At 36.4% G+C, this 21105-nt stretch overlaps 1 protein-coding gene across 9 annotated transcripts in view; it reads left to right on the plus strand.

Annotated features, from left to right (window-relative positions):
• The window catches only part of Tenm2 (teneurin transmembrane protein 2), a 922050-nt gene that overhangs the window by 77647 nt on the left and 823298 nt on the right, over positions 1-21105 (plus strand). For all 9 annotated transcript variants that reach the window (XM_051180940.1, XM_051180941.1, XM_051180943.1 and 6 more), the window contains exon 2: positions 6403-6678. In XM_051180940.1, coding sequence (XP_051036897.1) covers positions 6403-6678 — 276 coding nt within the window. The remainder of the gene's footprint in view (positions 1-6402; positions 6679-21105) is intronic.

Raw genomic sequence — 21105 nt, forward strand, 5'->3', positions numbered from 1 at the left:
AACATACTTTTTATATTTCACCTTAGAAAGGCTCCATTTCAGTGAAAAATTACTTTAGACATTCATTAATTCTTTTACAGGCTTCTTTATAACCTTTCATATAAACAATTATCATTACTCATTTATTTTTTTATGGTTCTTAGTATTAGTAGTGATATTTTTACTGTATGCTATGCTGCTTCATTGACACCCCATGTAATAAACTTCATCTTGTTTGAGTGATTCTCCTCGGGTTCTAAGCCTGTGGGAAAAGCTTGGCTAGCTAGTGGAAGTGAGTCTTGCAGTTTGTCTGTGTCTATACGGCTGAAGGTGAGGGTAGAGTAAAAGAAAGCCATCTCCCCACTGCAGGCTGGCAGCTGGGCCTTCAGACTCCTCCCTGTGTCTCTATATATACCTACCAGGTAGAAAAGCCTATTATTTCCCTAAAACCCTCTCTTGACCAGAGTGGCCACTTAGCACTCACATGCACACAGAAAACGTGTGTGCGCGCACACACACACACACACAAGTGAACAGGAAAGTTATAGACAGAGTTCAAGATTCCCTTGCAGCTTTTCTGGCACCACCATGCCCAGCGAGGAAAGCATAGCTGCTCTCATCACAGAGAAGTCTTCTACCTCCCACTTGCTTCTGATTGCATGCTGCTGTGTTTGTGGAGGTAGGAGTGTACAAGCCCCCTTATGACAGCACATGTTTGCAGCTCTCTTCTGTCCACTCCTGTTGATGATTGCAGTTTGAACATTTCTTCTTTTTTTCTGATAATATTTTTATTTAAATCTGAAATAAGCTTGTTTTACATCAAGCTCAGTTCCATCACCCTTCTGTCCTCCTCTGTCCCCACAAACACCCCTCATCCCATCCCCTTTCTGCTCCCCAGGGAGGGTGAGGCCTTTCATGGGGGAACTTCAAAGTCTGTCATATCATATGGAGCAGGGCTCAGGCTCTCCCCACGTGTCTAGGCTGAGGGAGTATCCCTCTATGTGAGATAGGCTCCCAAAGTCCATTTGTGTACTTGGGATAAATGCTGGAAGATTGAGTCAGGGAAAGAATAGAGGAGATTTAAGAAAAATCTTGCACTAGGGAAATGTCCATTTTGAACATTTCTATACTGCCAGGTCTGTGATATACAGGTGAAAATAAATCCCAGGGAATTAAAATGCTATGGAGTGCCTCAGATCCAAGCATCCTTATAGGTCTACTCTCTTCTCTCCCCATTCCAGAATCTTATATGTTAAATTAACCACTTTTCTGTTGTGGTAAAATGCCCAAGAAAAAATATGAAATAAAGGAATGATTTGCTTGGGCACAGACTTTTAGAAGTTCCAGTCTGTAACTGATTGTGTGTGCTCTCCCTGGGCCTTTAGAAAGACAGAAAATGATGATCTAAGTGACTATGGAAAAAAAAACATTGGAGACCAGACACAGAGAGGGAAGTGGTGGGGAGACAGGAATGGAGAGGAGAGATTGAAGGATGAGATGCATCTGTGAAAATCATGCTATCCACTTAGCACTTTTCCCAACTTGGCACTACATCCTAATAGACCATTCAGTAGGAACTGGAATATTCATCGATAAACTAAGCACCCTTAGTAACCAATTACTTCTCAGGAGTGCCATCAATGAGAAACCAGCATTTTACCACGTAAAACTTCCATTCAATTTTCAAAATATAGCATATGGCTTTATGTATCTGTCCTTAGTGATAGCAGCTGAGATAAATGGGCCTAGATCTAAGCGCAGGCCCAGAAAGTGTTGAATTCATCTTTGAAAGTTCCTATGAACACACCAACCATACTATTTCTGGGTGCTCTTATTTATTTGGCTTCATTTTGATTTGGTGGCCTTCCCTTAAGTCCAGAGTTTACTTATCGTTATATTTATTGACCTCATGAGAATCTTCACTTTTCCAAGCTTCATGACCTAATTCCTCATTGGCATTGTCTTCTCTGACATCAGCAAGCAACTGATGATGTAGCCACTCATGGATATGTGAAGAAGAGACAGACAAAGTAAATTAACACAGAGGATGGAAACCAATTTCATAAGTGGTCAATAAGGAGTGTTCTGATATAATAATGGCAGTGTTTGCTATAGTAACTTTATATGCTCACATTCTAGGCCTCAGACTATAGAATTTAAAGGATAAGCATATTCTGTATTGCAGCCCCTCCATTATTACAGTTAACTTTTATGTTCTTGCCCCTCATAGTAGAAAATCTGTTCCAATGCTGACATTTTCAGTGCTATTTGTATACTCTGGTAATACCATGGCATGATAATTCTGACTTAGCTACACATGTGCTTTTCCTCGTTAAAGGTTATTTTGAAGTGTGAGAAGTTGGTGAAAACTTAGAAAATAAAGTCATGACCATAATGCATGGACATGTCTTTCTTGCAACTTGCATCCTTGAATATAATTAGTGGGTCAAAGGACAGCTGTCAGTACCTGTTGCTAGATTTCTCTTTGATGAAAGTGTTGTGGGTTATGATTAAAAAATAAAAGGCCACAGAAGACCCAAGTATCTAATTAAGAAAGTTATTGAAAGACTTGTATTTCTTCACAGTAATGAACTAATAGGTTTTAAACAATTTTATGCACGTATTTTTAAATTTTACCAAAATTCTCAGATATAAATATCACAGGTTGAGTTTGACTATTCACCTGGAAAAATATTGAATCCAGTCTTTTATCATATGAGGCCCTGCCAGTCAATTTGGTGGTAAATCTATGGAATATGTATGTGAGACAAAAGAAGTCAGACAGAACCTGCATATCTGGTTTAGTCAGTAACATCAGGAAAGCTGGAGGCAGATGTAGGAAAACATGTGATCTATGAATATGGAGATAGTGGGCCTCAACTTTTCTTTCTACAAGATTGTAAAACGGAATAAAGGATTGACTAATTTCCACCACAAATCTTAGCTTGAAGAGTCACGCAATGACTAGTGTCTTCTATTCAGAGCTACTATGGAACTTGCTAAAGACAGAATTGCTTTACTTAAAGCAAAATCACCTTCCATTAATGAGCAAAGCAACAAGTTGATAATATTTTAATAGTTCCCCATAGTCTTTTCAGTTCTGAGCAAAAGTGACTAACACAGCCCTGCAAGTTGTAAGATGAATGATGTAAAACATTGTTGTCTAACATCAATTCATACAGAACAATGTACAGAAAACTTGGGTATGGTCAGAACAGGCAGAAGAAGTCATGATGACTTCTCAGAAGAGAGATGCTTATCTCTCCAAGCATTCAGTCCACATGCATGAGCATCTGGCAAAACAAGCAATGAAGACAGGAAGAAATGGACCCTAGGTGACCTTTCATGGTTCTGTGTCCTTCCTCTGTAGGGTATTTATTACCACATAGATTGCATTTTTATGTGATTCTTTGATTAATGTCTTTTTCCCGATTAGACTGTAAATGTCAAAGAACTCTGTTTTTACAATGCTCGGTGTTATGTCTCCAATGTCTACCACAGCAGCAGGAACAATAAATAATCATTTAATAAATGGTAGACCAGGGTTTTCCTCCCTCATTCTATTATTTGTGGCTCACCAGCTTCATGTAGTAATCCAGGAATTCTGAGAGAGTGTTGGCCCAGAATCTGCCCTGTGGTTAGAATGAAACTCCTATTTGTGTACTAATGGATTAACAGAAATGTAACAAACTAGGAATTATGTGGAAACTGGTGTTGAAGAGGGAAGATATGCAAAGAGAAGTTTAGAGTGTGATTTTGTTGACTTTTCCTTTTGAATTTTAGTATAATTACATAATTTATCCCTTTAGTTTTCTCCCTTGAAATCCTTCCACAAACCCCTCTTCTCTCTCTTTCAAATTCATTTGTTTGTCAATAGTTGTTACATGCATATATGTATTGCTAATATGCTAAGTATGACTTTTCTGTCTGTGTAATGTTACTTGTATGCATGATTTCAGGCTTGACCATTTTGTATTGACCAGACAATTGTTATACTCTTCAAGGGGAAGATTGTTTCTCTAGTGGGTAATTTCTTAAGGAAATCCTTTTCTTTTTAGGGGAAAATCTTCAGTTCTCATGATACACTATGGAGTTATTTATATGTCTTTTCCTTTTGAGTTGGATATTGCACATGCAATTGTCTGCAGTGGCACTCATTTGTACCTCAGAAGCTTTAAGCTTGAAGCTGAAACCTTAAAAATAGGGCTGGGGGGGGAGTTGAGGTGGGTGGGATGAGGCAAGGGGGGTTGGAGGAGGGATGGGAAGGGAGAAAAATAGACTTTCTTTTTGTTACCATTTATGGCTACTTTAAATATTATAAAATTTATAGAAGACCCATGATGATTCCAAACTTAGTATAGGATAAGAAAGATTAATTTGAATTTGTTTTTTGATATTTTCATAAGCAAAGAAGGGTGCCATTATTTTTCCATTCTTGTTTTTTGCCTGGGCTTACTTAAGCTTAGTACATCACCACAAAGACCACAGGGTACATGAATTGTTCTGAATTCAGGAATCACTTTCTTGAATAATTGCTTCTTTTCCTTAAAAGTTCTTTTAATCTCAGACTAAATAATAGAACAATATACAAAGTTGCCCTAATACATACTCTATTTAAAGATGGGAACAGACTGCTAAATACAATCACACCTGAAATTCAAAAGCGGTATATTTAGGTTTACGCTGTTTTCATTTATTCAGGGAACAGGAAGGAATATATTTCATTAACTCTAAAGACTAGATAGAAGAATGTCAATATTAGACCAGTATTACCAGTTGTTACAGAGTGTGGAAAGCAACAACAGAGAAAAGGGTCTTGTCACATTTGGATATACATGAAGCCAGTACCTTCTGTTTCAAACTTGCATGTTACCATCCAGTGCCAAGGAAATGCCTAATCACTGTTGAAAACTGAAATGTAAAACAATGGACAGAGAATTTCACAGTAGCTCACAAACTGTCCTTAGAGAACATAGCAACTCTTAAACCTCTAATTAAAAACTTCCATCTCCCCTCATGGGTAGTGGATGATCACCCTATGTAGCAGGAATTTGGTTTTCTCTCCAGGGAATAAGGCTTTCCCTGCAGAGACAGTTTCATATAGAATTCAGCACTGTGGAGGCCAAGTCTGTGGCCTACCGGGGCTACATAGAGAAACTGTGCCTCAAAACTCCCAACTAAACAATAATAGACATAGAAGAAATCTGATTTCTATCAATACATGCAGATTTGATTCTATCTAATCATGAATCTGATTAATGATTGAGCATAATATATTCATAGCATTTAGTGTAAGAAAAATATCAAAAAGATATTTCCAAGTTAATGTTTGAATGTGATTTTTGACTTGTAAAAGAACATAGGCTAGGGCTTCAGACAAATGAAGACCCCTGGATCTGTAGTGTTCCAGGTTATAACTTTATTCACAGCCTTCCTTTGTGTGGTTGTGAGAATGCGAACCACTGGCCTGTTGTCAATTTAAGGGAGGTAAGACTTACAAACTACCTGGCCCATTTCCCAATGGATGTTTATGTAGCTGTTCAGTCAACACCCATTCCCTTTGCTTCTCATCAACCTGTATGCCCATCCTCACATTCCTAACATGAACACACATTTTTCTCCCACAATAATTCCTGCTGGTGCTTTTAAACTCTGTTATCAAACAGAAATTTTGTAATATGATTTAGGAGGAATGGCAATTCCACTCCTATACCCTCCAGGTTCTAAGAGTGAGTGACATATTTTTTAAAAAATTAAAACAATGAGCAAACAAACATGCAATTCTTTGAGTAACATGATGTTCCTGAGAGGAATTTTAGACTTAACACCCAAACATAGATGTGTTGACTACAACCAGCAGAGAAGAAATTACCGCTTGAAGAAGCAGTGACCAGAGGACTATCAAGGTCTTCAAGCCAGTGTCATATTTATTACAGAATGACATTTAATGGCATGAAGATACATTGCTTGGGGATCAGATTTGGGTTTCATCACCATGTGAGTGAGTGACTTTGAATGAGTCATCTAAATTCTCTGGTCTTGGTTTTCTTGTATATAAGGTAACCTACAAGAATATTATCTGTAAAAATTGTGATTTTTTTTCAAAGCAAACAAAATTTAACAAAATACACACAAGTAAATATTTGGTATATGTTAAGTGAGGTGAGAATGCAGTGCTTTGATGCCTCACCATGGTGTTAGATGAGAAAAAAATCTCAGAGATGAAGTTTGAGCTTCCTGTGCTAAATGAACGCATGTTTTGCTTGTTTTCAATATTCCCCAGTACCCATTGAGTACCCCTGCCCGAACCCTCTATCTATATATTATAGAAAATCAAACACATCTGTTGAACTTGTGGGATGCACTTCAGGCTTACTCAGCATTCCCACAGAGTAAAACCTCTCTGTGTTGCTGTCGCTCTAGGAACTAACTTCACCCTGGCAGAGTTGGGGATCTGCGAGCCCTCCCCTCACCGCACTGGTTACTGTTCCGACATGGGGATCCTCCACCAGGGCTACTCCTTGAGCACTGGGTCTGATGCTGACTCGGACACCGAGGGAGGGATGTCTCCAGAACACGCCATCAGACTGTGGGGACGAGGGATAAAGTCCAGGCGCAGCTCCGGCCTTTCCAGCCGCGAGAATTCAGCCCTTACTCTGACTGATTCTGACAATGAAAACAAGTCGGATGACGACAACGGTAGGCCAGTTCTGAAATACCTTTGCATGCTATGTGCATCAAGTTATGCGGGACTTGGGAGTCCTTCTTGCTTTTGTTTGTTTTTAAGAGGTTTATCAACCTTGTCTCTCCAGCCTGAGCTGGAGGCAAAACAAATGAGAGCTCATAACCTGGAGATAAGGATTTTTAAATCACATTTTGGTGGTAACCCAGTATTCAGGTGTAGTCATCTAGTCTTATTAACAAGTAAATAACTCTATAAAGGAGGCAGCTTGATAAACTCTGACCTGTCCTTTGAGAATGTCCTCTTCCCCAAGTTTCTAGGTCTTGGTATTGATTTCCCTTCCCAGTTATAGCAATCTAAGTTTGGTTTTTGCTTTTTTTTTTTTTTCCCACAAGATGATCTGTGAAGAATCCAAGCTTATCTTCCCCTTTCATTTCCAGACAGCAATGCCTCATATCCTTATTGAAGATCAAACTTGGAGTCCATGATCTGGGCTTTAATAATGACAAATAGGAAGTGTCTTGTCTTCCAAGCAGGCTTCTTTTCTGTGTTTCCTTTCCCTCTTGGTACCTATATAGGTTAATGGCTTCCAGCATCTCCCATCACAAATCACTGTAGTCCATCCATCAGCTTTGTAGGTGAGTTTTAATGAAACCTTGAGAATGAAATGTGTTTGATCATTAAGCAGTGAATACAGGGAAGCCTGCACTAAGCCATTAAAGAGATAAGGTGTTTATTTGTGGATTTCTACAAGACTCATAACTGTGTTCAGTCAAAAACATTTTTTAAGGAAAAGATAAATTACTTTAGGTACAGCTGACTTTTGTAGACAGTCTCAAATGTTCTCTGTGTGTTATGAATAGACTGCCTATTTGCTAAAAGAATCACCATTAAAATGTTTACAAACATATCAGTTAGAATGTTTGTGTAAAATCTCAGAAACTTCTGTTAGAGAAGGTTTAAGTGTCTTCTTTCATTGAAAAGAGAAAAAGAAAATTCCAGGCAGGCAGCTCATTGTGAATGTAAACGCACAGCTAAAATCCCATTTAATCTCATAACTATGTTGGAAATATACCATTTCCTGTGTGATTCACATGTATTCAAAAAGACGTCACTTTGCTGCACTGAAGTTTACTTTTAACTTCAAACAACTTATTATACATGGGAGATGAGGAGATGTGTCTTACTGCTCCATTCCTGTCTTTCATTAATGCAAATACTCAAGGAAAATTTGCGCATGACTCCCTCTGAATTTTAACAGAATCCTGACATTTGGCCCCATAAACACTCTGAGGGGCTTATCGACTGAGAAATTATTCTAAAATGTTTCCATGAAGATATACATCAAACCCATGTCCACTTTAAATCAGCTTGTGTCAGATACTATTTAAATGGAAGCAGTTTGGTTGTCCACTACACAAAATCACTGCAATCCAAGAAATTGCAACATGTTTTAAGTGAGACATTTGAAAAAAATCTCCTTTGGTTGGCATTCTCATAGCTAAACAGGGAACCATCTATGTTGTGCTCTTTGCACATATTTATAGAATCTCCGCCCTCTTAAGTTATTTATACACAGTTCTTGAAAATCTCCTCAAGCAATAAGAGATTTCTGCTGAAGCTATGTGAACAACAAAAGTTAAAAAAGAAAATCCTTGTCTTGGATTTACCTAGAATTGTTGTAGATTTTTTTTCCGTAATTAATTGTGGTTTTGATAGACAAGGAGTTGTCTCTTTTAGCCAGCATTATTGGAATGCATGACATTTGAACATTTTATACTCAGGGTAAGTCTCCATATATATTTCTGAATACTGATAGGAAGTAAACCCTTTGGTACAATCTCTTGATTTTTTTTTCCCTTTGATGCCTGTTGTAATGCAATCAGAATTTCAAAAAGAAAAATACACTTGGAGACACTGTTCAGTTCTGTAGATGAGTGCACTTGGCAAATTCTAAAGGCAGTACTAAAGCCAGAGTTCAAGCTAGGTGATGTTATTTTAAAATATATAGATGAATGGTCTTTCCTTTCCCCTTCAAAGAACCATTAAGAATTTCATATATGCTGAGTATATATCTAATACAACTTCAACTTTTTTTCTCCCATTTTGGGACAGAAAAATAAAATTTTCCATATGTTGCAGCACAAATTCATCAATATACACGAAGTAAGGTACAAGAAAACCTGCAGGCCAGGATGTTAACTTCACTAAACTTCTTGCTCTGTCTCTCTGACACATTCTGTTTAGCTCACAGAGAAATCAATGCTTTTTCACATCACTGATTTTATGAAGTTTAGGAATGTATTATCATATAGATTGACAGTTGCCCACCGGTTCCACACCACAGCATGAACACCCACAAAACCATCATTAATTTCTCACACTTGTACCCAGCAATGGCTTCCTCCATAATAAACACAGTGTCCTTCAGAAGCAAATCAATAATCCTTTAGGTATGTCTCTCTTGAAGGGGAAGTCACAAAAATCTGTGCTTTGTGGAGGAAGCCCTCCAATTCCCTTTTAAATGGTAAGGGCACATGAGCAAGAAGGTTTTCTATGAAGTTCTACATTTGTAATTTCTTTTGTAGGGTGTGATCTTGGGCTATAAAGATATTCCAATGTTTATTTAAAAGCTCATTTTTAATACGCTAATTGTAATATTGCTGAGCATAGTAAGCAAGGAACGATGCTTTCAGGGCACCACATCCTTCTCTTATTTCCCAAATGTGACTCTAGCCTTCAAATATCATGTGATAAAATCTCTGAGTTTGTCATTAGTCTTTCTTAGGTGAGCATTGCTGGAGTTTCCCACATGCTGCTGAGACACAAATAGCCCAGTGAAAAGTCTGACAGTCCCAAGCACACTGAAAACTTGCCTAATGTTATTTATTTATTGTGGTATTTTTTGAGGTACAGATGCTTCGAAATTTGCACTACTCTCAGCTTCCTAACGTAACGTATCTATAGTTATCATTGGGCTGGGTTGAGCAGGATTGCTTTAAATAGATAAAACCCTCAGGTTCAGGGACTCTTATCAGGCCCTTTAACTCTGGCTTGTAGCTAATGATGGCTTTGGCTAGAAATGACAATGCGAGTTGAGAATAGCTAGGTTTTACTATGTGAAATTTGACCACATCTGTACAAAGGGCTTTCTCAGGGACTTTAAATTAGAATCATATGGTTTTTTTCCTCAGTAATAAATGTTCCACTTAAAATATGTTCTCTTGAAGGCTCTTTGTATCACCTGTGTTGTGGAGAAAATGGGACAGTCACTAATACACACGAATAACTAATTGCCTCCTTAAAGATGCAGTGTGGCACACACTGAAAAAATCTGGTCTATGTTTTCTTGATTCCCTTAGGCAGTTTTTTCACCTTGGGGACTTAAAAATATCCATGGGGTTTCTTTTGTTTTCTTTTTTTTTTTTTTTTTCACCATAATCCTAGTTGCAGTTACTTTATTGGAAATCTAGAAAGAAAGGAAGGAAGGAAGGAAGGAAGGAAGGAAGGAAGGAAGGAAGGAAGACAGACAGACAGACAGACAGACTTGTCTATGGAAAATTATAGAAAGTCACAAATTATAGAAAACTTAACCTAGAACTAGTAAAGACATTAAGAAATGCACACACACACCCACTTCACTTGCACAAACTATAAACAAGAGTAATGCTCATTTCCCTCTCTTATCGGTTAGGAGATTTATAAATTTATAATGCACTTTGAGTTTGAAGACAGAAATGTTGAGTTGATTTCATTATATGTCATAAAAGCTGGTTCTTGGCATGTAAACCTATATAGAGTGGATGTGTGGAACACAGATATATTATTAGACTGTGAGTCTTCTCGGCAAAGGATGGCAGTATGTATATCTGTGCCTTCAAGAGTACCCCAGACTGAGGTGCTTCCTCTTGTTAACTAACCAGAAATATGAATCCCAAGGCAAGGAAGGGTCTCCTTTAATATGGGAACATTTTGGTTTGTAACCATCCAACAAACTTCATTCATGTAAAATGATTCCTCTCTCATAACTGTAGTGTTCAAGTACCCCTTAAGTTAGCACATTAAGACCTGATGACTCCTACTTTATTAATATACCACAAACACTTGTCTTGTATTTTATGATCCACTCTATTCATTTCTTCTCTCTTCTGATATTTACAGAGGAAGCCTAGATCAAACACAAAATCTATTACCTATAGACATCATGAACACTCATAATATTGCTCTTAAGAAAAATAGGGCAATATGTCAAGCGTTCACATGACAGGGATCACAGAGGGACACATGAGGCCCCACCCCTTCCTGCAGAAACTATTAGCAGTAATCGTTGGCTGAAGGTGAGGGTGTCATTTTCTTCAGTGTTGTACCCACTGAAAAGTAGCTTATACATCAGTCCATTTACACACAAGAAACACTGACTAAAAGGGGGCAGCATATGCATAGGCACACACAGAAACATATACACCAACACAAAGTTGCACACGCACACACACTTTGAAAGTAAGATAGAGCCTTCCTGAGAGGAAGAAGGGTCTCATCAGGAGAAGGAGGGACATGAGAGATATTATTAAGGGCACAAATACTAAAGTATAATGCATACACATACAAAACTTTCAAAGAATAAGGCAAAGAATTTTTCCATGGAACACAAAGACCATATTTTAATTTCTTAAAACAAAATTCCATGCACAAACACACACACACACAAGAAAACAGAACATCTTTCAGAGAATTTGATAACAATTAATATTGTTTTATACAATTTTTTCTCATTGTTACAAATTGGAAAAATTGATATTTTATTGAGTGGGCTCAAACTAGGTTGAAAAACTGAAGGAAATGGGAAAAAATGTCACAGGTCTACAGTCTTGAATTTCCTGAATGAATGGATGGTCCCATTTTAATGACAGTTCTGACTCTATGAAGGTCTATTAGTAGAGGCTTTAGAGACCTCTTAGCCTATAAAAATTTTTAAGGAGACTTTGAACTACATGATTAACACAAGGCTAGTTCATAGCTTATAAAAGTTCTGAGAGCCAGAAATAAAATTAGGAGCTGCCCATGGACATGGGGCTGGATACTTAGGGAGAGGTAAAAGGACTGGTGCTGTGCAGATGTCCCTTTGAGTGATTTTAAAAAAGTGAAACTCCTGGAAAATTAAGCAGTGTGCATATTACTTTATAGCAGAAAAGGGTGCTTAAAGATGTGAGGTGTGTTCCTCATTTGAATACTACATATTCACATTATAAACATATATATAAGCATATATATACATATATGTATATATGTATATATATATATACATATATGTATATATTTCCTTTGGTATTTTTTAAGACTGTTAATGCACCCAGGGGTGATCAAGCAATTGCTCCATTCAATAAAAATAATAAATAAAATAGAGCATAAGCTTTACTTTTGGAAAGGGCAACCTGCATACTACATGGGTAATCTGAAGGCCTTCGGGGAGACATTGGGCTGGGTGGATAATCATTGGATTTTAAGCTGCATGTGGTATCAGGACTGTGACTTTTAATGGCCTGTGGAAGGATCTGAAGGTGTATGAGACCTATATCTCTGGCAAAGCACAATGGAAAACTTGTTTGGTTCAAAGACTATTTCCTTTGTTTCTACACTCTGTTTCACATGTTTTTTATTCAGTTGTTTGTCAAGAATCAAATTAAATTAAGAGTTGGGAAAGATGCACCACAAATCAAGTATTAGCGTCATAAATAAAATAAGTCAAGCTAAGAGAATATAAATTTCCTACAAACAGATAAATCAGAATGATCCTGTAGTATAAATAATATCAAATTAAAAAGAATCTGAGAACACTGAATACATAATGACATTTCAATTAGCCGTTCTGAAACTAGGACACAGCAACTGGAAGGAGAAACTTGCAACTAATAGATTTGTAAATAGGATAGATATTGCAGACAAGTGGCCATTTAATTTTGAGTACTATTTAATGTTAGCTGGAAGACCTATCTAGAACTACCCTTGCCTGGTTTTCCTAACCTGGGTTTAAATTATGTCAAAGAAGTCACAAGATAGAAATAAGTGGTTCATAGGAGAATCATTAACAGCAGGCGTTGTGTACTGTAGTCTTTAGGTTAGATATAGCCCATGTAGTGATTGTATTTGATCAGTGCAGTGTTTAAAAATGTAGATTAATGACATTGTACAAGTGAGATGTAATGTATTATTAGGATTTTTTTTCTTTTTGCAAAGATAAAGAGGGGAGGGGCATTTATTTGTAACTTCTCTCAAAATATGAGTAATTTGATTCTAGGATTCTCTCTCAACAAATTTGGGTTAGCCATAATAGGAGCAGCTGATGTAAGCAGAACCCACATTGTTGAGCCTACCTGAGATCCCGGAGGTCACTCCATAATTTGAGGCTTTCCTTAATGTGTGTACATACTAGAGTTAACAACCTTGACCTAGGTACAGATTTTATAACACAGATAATCAAAACTATAAAACACAAACTAGAGACCAGAAAGTTTAACTTCATTAAAACTATGCTTAGAAGTAGGCTTGGCTCTTCAGCATGGTGTGTTTGATGTTGGTATGCTGTGTTTCTAAAATAGTTGTAAGGCATTTCAAATTAAGTGCTTCAGAAAAAATTGAATTGAATCAATATCTGTTTAATTTAGAAAGTACTATTATAATTGTGTATCACTACGAAAGCATGTCTGATAACTAAGCCATACCCATCTTCTAAAGTAGATATTCAGATGTTTTGAAATGCCAAGATTAGGAATTGTTAAAACATATCCTTGTATCTACTTAAATATGAATATATAGAAATATGAATTTAAACAGGAGATTGACAGGTTTCTTACTTTAAAATTGAGGTTCCATAGGAGGTTCAGGAAAATCCCAGCGCTTTTCAGGAGAATACCACTTAAAGAGGAAGATAATTACTTAGTACTAATTATTTTCAGCAAATGTTTATAGAGAGTCAAATGGGATGAAGTGAAAGGCTACAAAGTCAAGTGTAGAGAGGAAAATGCCTTGACCATCATCAAGCCTCAAGCATTCTACACAAAAAGGACATAGGGTGAAGCTTGCTAACGCAGAATGGTAAGCAACTGGAAGACAGAAATTGATGTCTCTCAAGATAAAAAGGTTTCTTATCTTGATAAAAAGATTATTCCTAGGAGGCTCTCTCCTACCCTGGAATACACGATATTTACAAATCAGATAGCAATAAGATTGTTGCATTAACATTCTTTGGAGAAGAATAAACCAAGCGTTTATCTTTGGGAAAGGTTTATACTCACCTGGAGATAATAGAAAATATAGACAGGATATGAATATTCATGTTTGTATTAAGAATCATAACTTTTTTCTTTCTTTGAGGATATTTGAACCTAACCCTGAAAACAGCAAGACCCTACCTTAAAATTAAATGGTTTTAGTATTTCATTCTACACTCTTAAAATTCATGAAATTCCCAGTTTAAGTATGTTTTAAAGGACATTATCATATATGAACATATTACATATATGTGGCAGATAGATTATTTAAGCATAAAAAGGTAAATGATGCAAGCAGGTAAATATAGTTATATATTTATTTAGATATAAGACAAAGTGTTTAGACATGTTAAAAACTATGATTCCAGTGGACTGGAGATTTGCCAGCCATTCGACCACTGAAATACTTGGACAATCCCTTATCTCTTGGCACCACATTAAATTTCCTTTCATGTGGTTTATTGTAATGTAAGTTGATCATACATTTAACAATTTTATACAATTCTTATTTTCTTAATTTTTATATTGACTTTTACTACCTATACAAATAGATTCAAAGTTTTCACATTGCTGTTTCTTAAAGAAACCAATCACCCACATACATTTATAGGGAATTTTTGTCTATGTATTTTATTGGAGTAACATAGCCTTTGACAGTATATATTTTAGGTAGCTTAAAATGCATTTACAAATACATGAACAAAAATGGGATGATGGATATTGTAAATGACCTAGTGTAGGGGAGTCAGGTGATTGGAGTTAGGCATTAGGATGAAGATGATTTTTTTTTTATTTTGAAGGATTCAGTCTCCCAGCAACTACAAAGTTTAGTCAGAATAATGGGGATGTAGTGACTTTATTGCAAAGTAGTAGAGATACATCAGTTCATGGGTGAAAGAGAACATACACGCATCACAGATATTCCATATTTACACAAACATACACACACACACACACACATATATATATATACATATATATATACATATATATATATATGTATATATATATATATCCTATATTCATTTTATGAGAGGTACAATAGTGTGAATCAATGATACCAGAAACAAAAGGCCATAATGCAGATGGAAAAAGTTGGAACCCCTCATTAGTAAATGCACCTGCATTTTGGCATTTGAACTAGGAAATATTAAAATCTGGTAATGCTTCAATTATTCGCAATTAAGGGCATAATATTTGAGAAGCACATGGATTAAAGATATTATAAGAAAACTGGAGAAGGTGCTTAATTCTGTACTCAAGATTGGGGAACATGACTGACAATGGGTTCATATTTGCTTTTATTCTCAAATAAGTATTATAATGACTACAGACTTGTTTACAATGATTACTCAAATTGTTAATACATAATATCAAGTATTTGTATAAGGAAAATGGTCATACTATTATTTTTCATAGGAATATTTAGTATGTTGTAAGTGAACATTGGCTAGATCTATTCCAGGTGGATCATAGTTTCTTGAAGATTAGCTTTGCTGTTGCTTCATGAGTAATCTCTCATGCAATTTTCTTAATTGCTCCTGTAACTATAGTTATATCTCCCTTCTCATCACTAATCTTTGATATTTTTATCTCTCATGTTTTTTAATCAGGCTTGAAAGGAATCTATTTATGTTTCTTACAAGCTTTCTACTTTGCCTTTACTGTTTGTTTCTTTCTCATTAGGTTGATCTTTATTATATTATCAGCTCCCCCAGTTTAATATTTGAAGTAAAATTTGTTGTTATTTTTCTAACTGTAAGATGAGCAATTATTTCTGGTACTTTTAACCTTTCTTATTTAATAAGACTGTGTGTGTGTGTGTGTGTGTGTGTGTGTGTGTGTGTGTGTGTGTGTATTCCTATATAACCTAATTGAAAATATATTCTCCACTAGTTTCTAAAGAGTCTCAGTTCAATATAGACTTTAAAAGTAAAACTAAATCAGATTACTACCAGATGTTTATGCCAGTAAGAAATTAACAAGTGCTAGAGTCCACTTTATATTATTATATTTTGTATTGCATATGGAATATATAGACATGTATAGAAAATATATGATATATTTGGCATGAAAAATATATTTAAAATATGTGTATAAGTACAAAAATGTACAAATATATGAAAAATAAAGAGAACCAATCATTTTGTATGAGAAATAACTGTGGTCAATGAATTCATTGATGCTTTTCAGTCTGTATTTCTGTGTAAAATTAGAGAGTTGGTCACATTGCTCAATGGTAGAACACAGGCATACTATGCTCAAGGATATTTTAAAATAGCTAAGGAGAGACCCTAAGATCTGAAATGTTTTCTGATCTAATACCATAGTTTGCAAACCATCACATAGTCCTTTGTCCCCAGTAAATGTACTCAAAACATTTTCCCCTGACATCATTTATTTTTCTGCAGAAATTAAGTAGCCCATAGTGTTGCTTTAGGATAGTATATTTTTCTAATTTCTCCTTCATCAAACATTTAGCTTCATCCTATTTTAGATACAATAAAAAGTTGCCATGATTATTTTTTGGGTAATCCTAAAAGAGTTAGAACATATAGGTATGTCTAGTTAACATGCTTTCAACCACTTTCCTAATAAGAACACAAATTCTTGCACTGTCACTGTGTGGGATCCACCTGCAACACATGTCAGTGTGGTTGTGAGTCCCAAGAAACTGACATTGGCATCTTTCCATCTTGTACATAACAATGTTTTAATTGTATTTATTCTTTATTTTAATAAGTGAGGCTGAAATACTGTCTGTGTACATACTGTGTGAATGTTTGTCTTATTACTTGTAATTCTTTATAGGAAAAATATGAGAATGTATCTTTTCATTCTTTTATTTGTAGTAACTTCTTACAATGACCATTGAGAGTCCTTCTGCTTCTTGTTATCTATAAAGTTGCTTTAAATGTTCATTTATAGGGATGAAATCAAAAAGAAAAGGTAGGGAGGAGGGAAAGGAGAGAGGAAATGAAAGAGGGAGATGGAGAGAGATGGGGGAGAGGGAGGAAGTGGGGAGAAAGAAAAGGAAGGAGATAATGTCAGTTGGAAATCTGTTTAAAATGGCTGTGTTACCTGAAGAAGAGTTATCCCTGGGTAGACTGGGTGTTTTGTTGTCATATTAAATATTACAGTGGTTGCTTAGAATGCAGGACTTCACTTCAGATTGTTAATTTATAACTCTGCAAGGATAGAATTGCATTCTGCACAATGGAAGGGAATTCACATCTACTAAGATAACCTGCCGGGCATGTTGAAGAGATAGAATCCAGCAAATGATGTATTAAATATTCTTAAAACTTCCTCCATCTATGGTGCCTTTCATTCAACGAGGTTAGTAATCATAAACACAGTGGTGTTCCTGCGACTGGTATTTTTTTTTTTTTTTTTACAAAATAGGTAGTTCTACATGCAAGATAAATATGATACTACATAAGGAAATACTCTGAAAATAATCACGTTGAAGCAATTACTATTATAATAAGCATATGGCTGTGCTAATATACTGCACTGCTTAATAATTGATGATATAGGGGGAAAAACACAGAAAAAAATCTCTATATTCTGGGGCATCCCCCTGTACATTCAGAATGGAAAAGACCCCAGTGAAATACAGCACAATTAGAGAATACGGGTTGTCTTCCATTTCCGCTGATACACATTTATGACTAGGAACAACAAGGTACTCTGGGAAGGCAGGAAGTCCACAAATCAACTTAATCTGTCCCACTGTGGTATTTTAGTCCCTCCACAATAGAGTCCAATTTATGATTTTAGACCTTGTTCCTACCTCTCTTCTAAATGTATTTTTGGTTGCAGCCCAACTGGGATATTTATTCTTTCTAGAGAATACTCTTTACTCCTTTCTGTCTGTTGTCTGATTTCTTTAGCTTGTGCAACTAGACTTACACCTGCATATCCATAATATTCCTGATTATCAAAGGATTTCCAAACATTCCAGATTCTCATAATCATGGGAAATCTCTGGCTACATGTGAACTGTCATACTTTTGAATTCTTTAGCCTGTTATTGGCCCCTTTCTTCTGCATTTCTTTGTTGGGGGGTACAATAGCCCTACCCACAACTGAGAAGTAAATTATTTGAAATATATTATGGAGGTAGGATATTCAAAACAGCATGGTGGTAACAGAAGTGCCAAGGATTTTCAGCTTTCGTTTTTGGATTCTAAAGCACTGAGTTTGTGAAGGACTGGAGAGGGTGGTGTTTGGGGGACTCAGTTCATAATTTTACTTGTGAAGTAAGACAACCAAGTAGAAAGGTACGTAGTTGTATTATTGTGGAGAAAAAAACCTGGAGGACTGGTTGTGACTAGGCCTATTAGTTTGAGAATCAATACCATAACAATATCTCTATATAGTCACAGAAGCAGATGAATTCAACAAAGGAGAAAGGTTGAGGATAGGCTGGAAGCAAACTCTGAGAAGTCTTAAATGTATGGTATGAGAGAAAGAACACACAGGAACAATTGAAGCTATGCAGTGTATATAACAGCTCTTTGTCATTTTCCTGTATTTGATTTTTGTCAGTGCTCCTGGTAAGCATCTGTTTTGATGTAGCTCTACAAACTTCCTGCCCAAAGTTTCTCACTTTTTTACTCTTCTTGCCTTTTCTGATTTCAAAGGAGATTAGACTGGAAAATTTAGTAATTATAGAAAATAACAGAGAAAGAAATTAAGAAGGGATAGTCATCCAGGAACATAAATATATCCAACAGGCTTCTTTGACTCATAGTATGGTATGAAAGTTAATTTCATGTCAACTTTATTGGGTTACAAGAGTTTCACATAGCTGATAAAACATTGTGTGGTTGTGTCTGGGGGAATGTTTCTAGAAGAGATTACCATGTAAGATGGTGGGTCAAATGAAATGGATGACATTGTGTGTGTGTGTGTGTGTGTGTGTGTGTGTGTGTGTGTGTGTGTGGAGAGAGAGAGAGAAAGAGAGAGAGGATGAAGACTAAATGATGGTTGTTTACATAAGGGAGCTATTGCTGTTATAAGAACAGAAGAACAGAAGGTAATCTATGATAAAGGGAGAAGACAAATTTCAGTAGCTATCTAGGTATGTGGTGACAGCTTCTGATATTTATGTGTCACTTCAGTTTCTTCAGTGAAATGGAGATTATTGTCAATAACTGGAAGAACATGGAGGAGGTATTAGAAATTTAAAGAGAGACGTGTGAAGAGTTGCGGAAGAAGGGAGGATGCTATTTTCCATGGCTACATATAATTAGATTAGCACTCTACCAACAAATGTAGGTAAAAGAATAGCAAAGTTTGATTTAATAATAGCTCTGCTTTTGCCAACCTAGGTGTTAGGGACCATGAGGCAGCAGATAAGTAAGAGATTATATAATGATCCATCACCAAAGTTGAGCCCAGCAAAGATGAGACAAAGAAGACTATCCCATCATAAAAGTAGTTGATTGGAGGTACCAAGGTAAGACAGCCTGAAAGAATCAAGTTATAAAAGGCATATGAATGTGAACTAAGGTAAGCCCAACACTGACATGGAGGATCTTTTATAGCTAACAGCAATGAAAAGGTATGATGATGACACATGAATTGCTAGGACTTGATTGAAGATTAGATAATAGTGGTTGAAAACAGTGCAAATAAATTAGTATGTCTAGAAAAAAGTACCTATATGAATATTAAAATAGAGACAGCTATGAACACAAAAAATCCATGACCCAGGAGAATGATAAGAGAGCTGGAAGTTGCAGTCATTCCCAAATGAAATACTGTGTTATAGTTGCAGTGGGAAAGAGTGATAGTAAATGAGTAACATCCTCTGGTAATAAGAAATGCAAAGCCAAGGGTGCCCCTAGATCCTTGCCGAAACAAAGGATAGTATAGACATCTTTTACTCACTATTACCAATGGTAGGGCACAGGATGGAAACATTGACACTACTTGATAGTACTGTGTGGTCAGTGATGACCTTGGGTACACAGACATTTGGCTGAGATGCATCTCAGTTATCAGTGTGCATAGGTAACAGATACAACTAAGGATAAAGGCAGACCAGAAACTAAGGTACTGAGTGTCGAGAGCTGAAGACATGTGGCTGTCTGGATCCTCTCTGGATGTTTGGTTATGGGAGTGGAAGACCGTCCCCAGATATGCATTAATTGTTTATTTTTGTTGTATTAATGGGCCTAGAAAAATTGTCCCAACCCATTTCCCTTCTTTAAGGCATCAAGCAGCTTGTCAGGCTAGAGTTCCTTTAGTACAAGGAGCTAGGTTCTTAAGAAATGGGAAGGTATTCTGAGGTAGGGACCACACCTTATTCTTATGTTTCTATAGCATCTAGTATATTGGTTTGCGAGATTAGTCATAAAACTGTGGGAGGGAAGGATAATAAGAGGGGAGAGAATAGGATAAAGGAATAAGGGAAGAGAAGATGTATATGGAAACTAAAAAGGATAAAAGATCCAGGGAAGGCTCAACGATGTTAGGGTTTGTTGGGGGTAGGGGTAGGGTTTGTTAGGGTTAGGGTTTGTTAGGGTTAAGGTTTATTGGGGTTAGGGTTTATTAGGATTAGGATTTGTTAGGGTTAGGGTTCATTTTTGTTAGGGTTATGATTCGGGTTTATTAGGGTTAGGGTTAGGGTTTGGATTTGTTAGGGTTAGAATTGGGTTAGGGTTGGAGACTCTAGTCCTTGTTACATTTGATATGCTACTGTGAGGAGCAAAATTGTCACAATTCATATTTACTTTAATCTCTTTCCTGTTTCTATAATAAAATATCACTGACTGGGTATTTCTTACAACTCTAGAGGTGAGAAGTGCAAGGTTGGGGAAACCACACCTGGTACTATGCCTTTTTTTTTTTTTTACTATTTCATTCCCTAGTAGAAGTTGGAGAGTTTACACACAGTAGTAAAAGTGCAAGAGGTGTCAGCTTTGCTTTATAAGCCACTCACTTAGCTAAGTGCTAACTAGCTCTTACCATGTCCACCACCCCATATTCTTGTTTTGTAGATTTTGTTTCCAAAACAAGAATCATAGTGGTACCTTGAAACTACAGCAATATTCTAAGCCTGCTAATGAAAGAGTGAGTGAATATGCACCAGAGGTATTTTCATTGCACTCTATAAAGGCAAACTTGGAGCCCATGAAAAAACAAGATGTTATAATTGTAGCA

This window comes from Phodopus roborovskii, unplaced genomic scaffold (genome assembly GCF_943737965.1).
Source record: "Phodopus roborovskii unplaced genomic scaffold, PHOROB, whole genome shotgun sequence".
In the NCBI taxonomy this organism is placed as follows: Eukaryota; Metazoa; Chordata; class Mammalia; order Rodentia; family Cricetidae; genus Phodopus; species Phodopus roborovskii.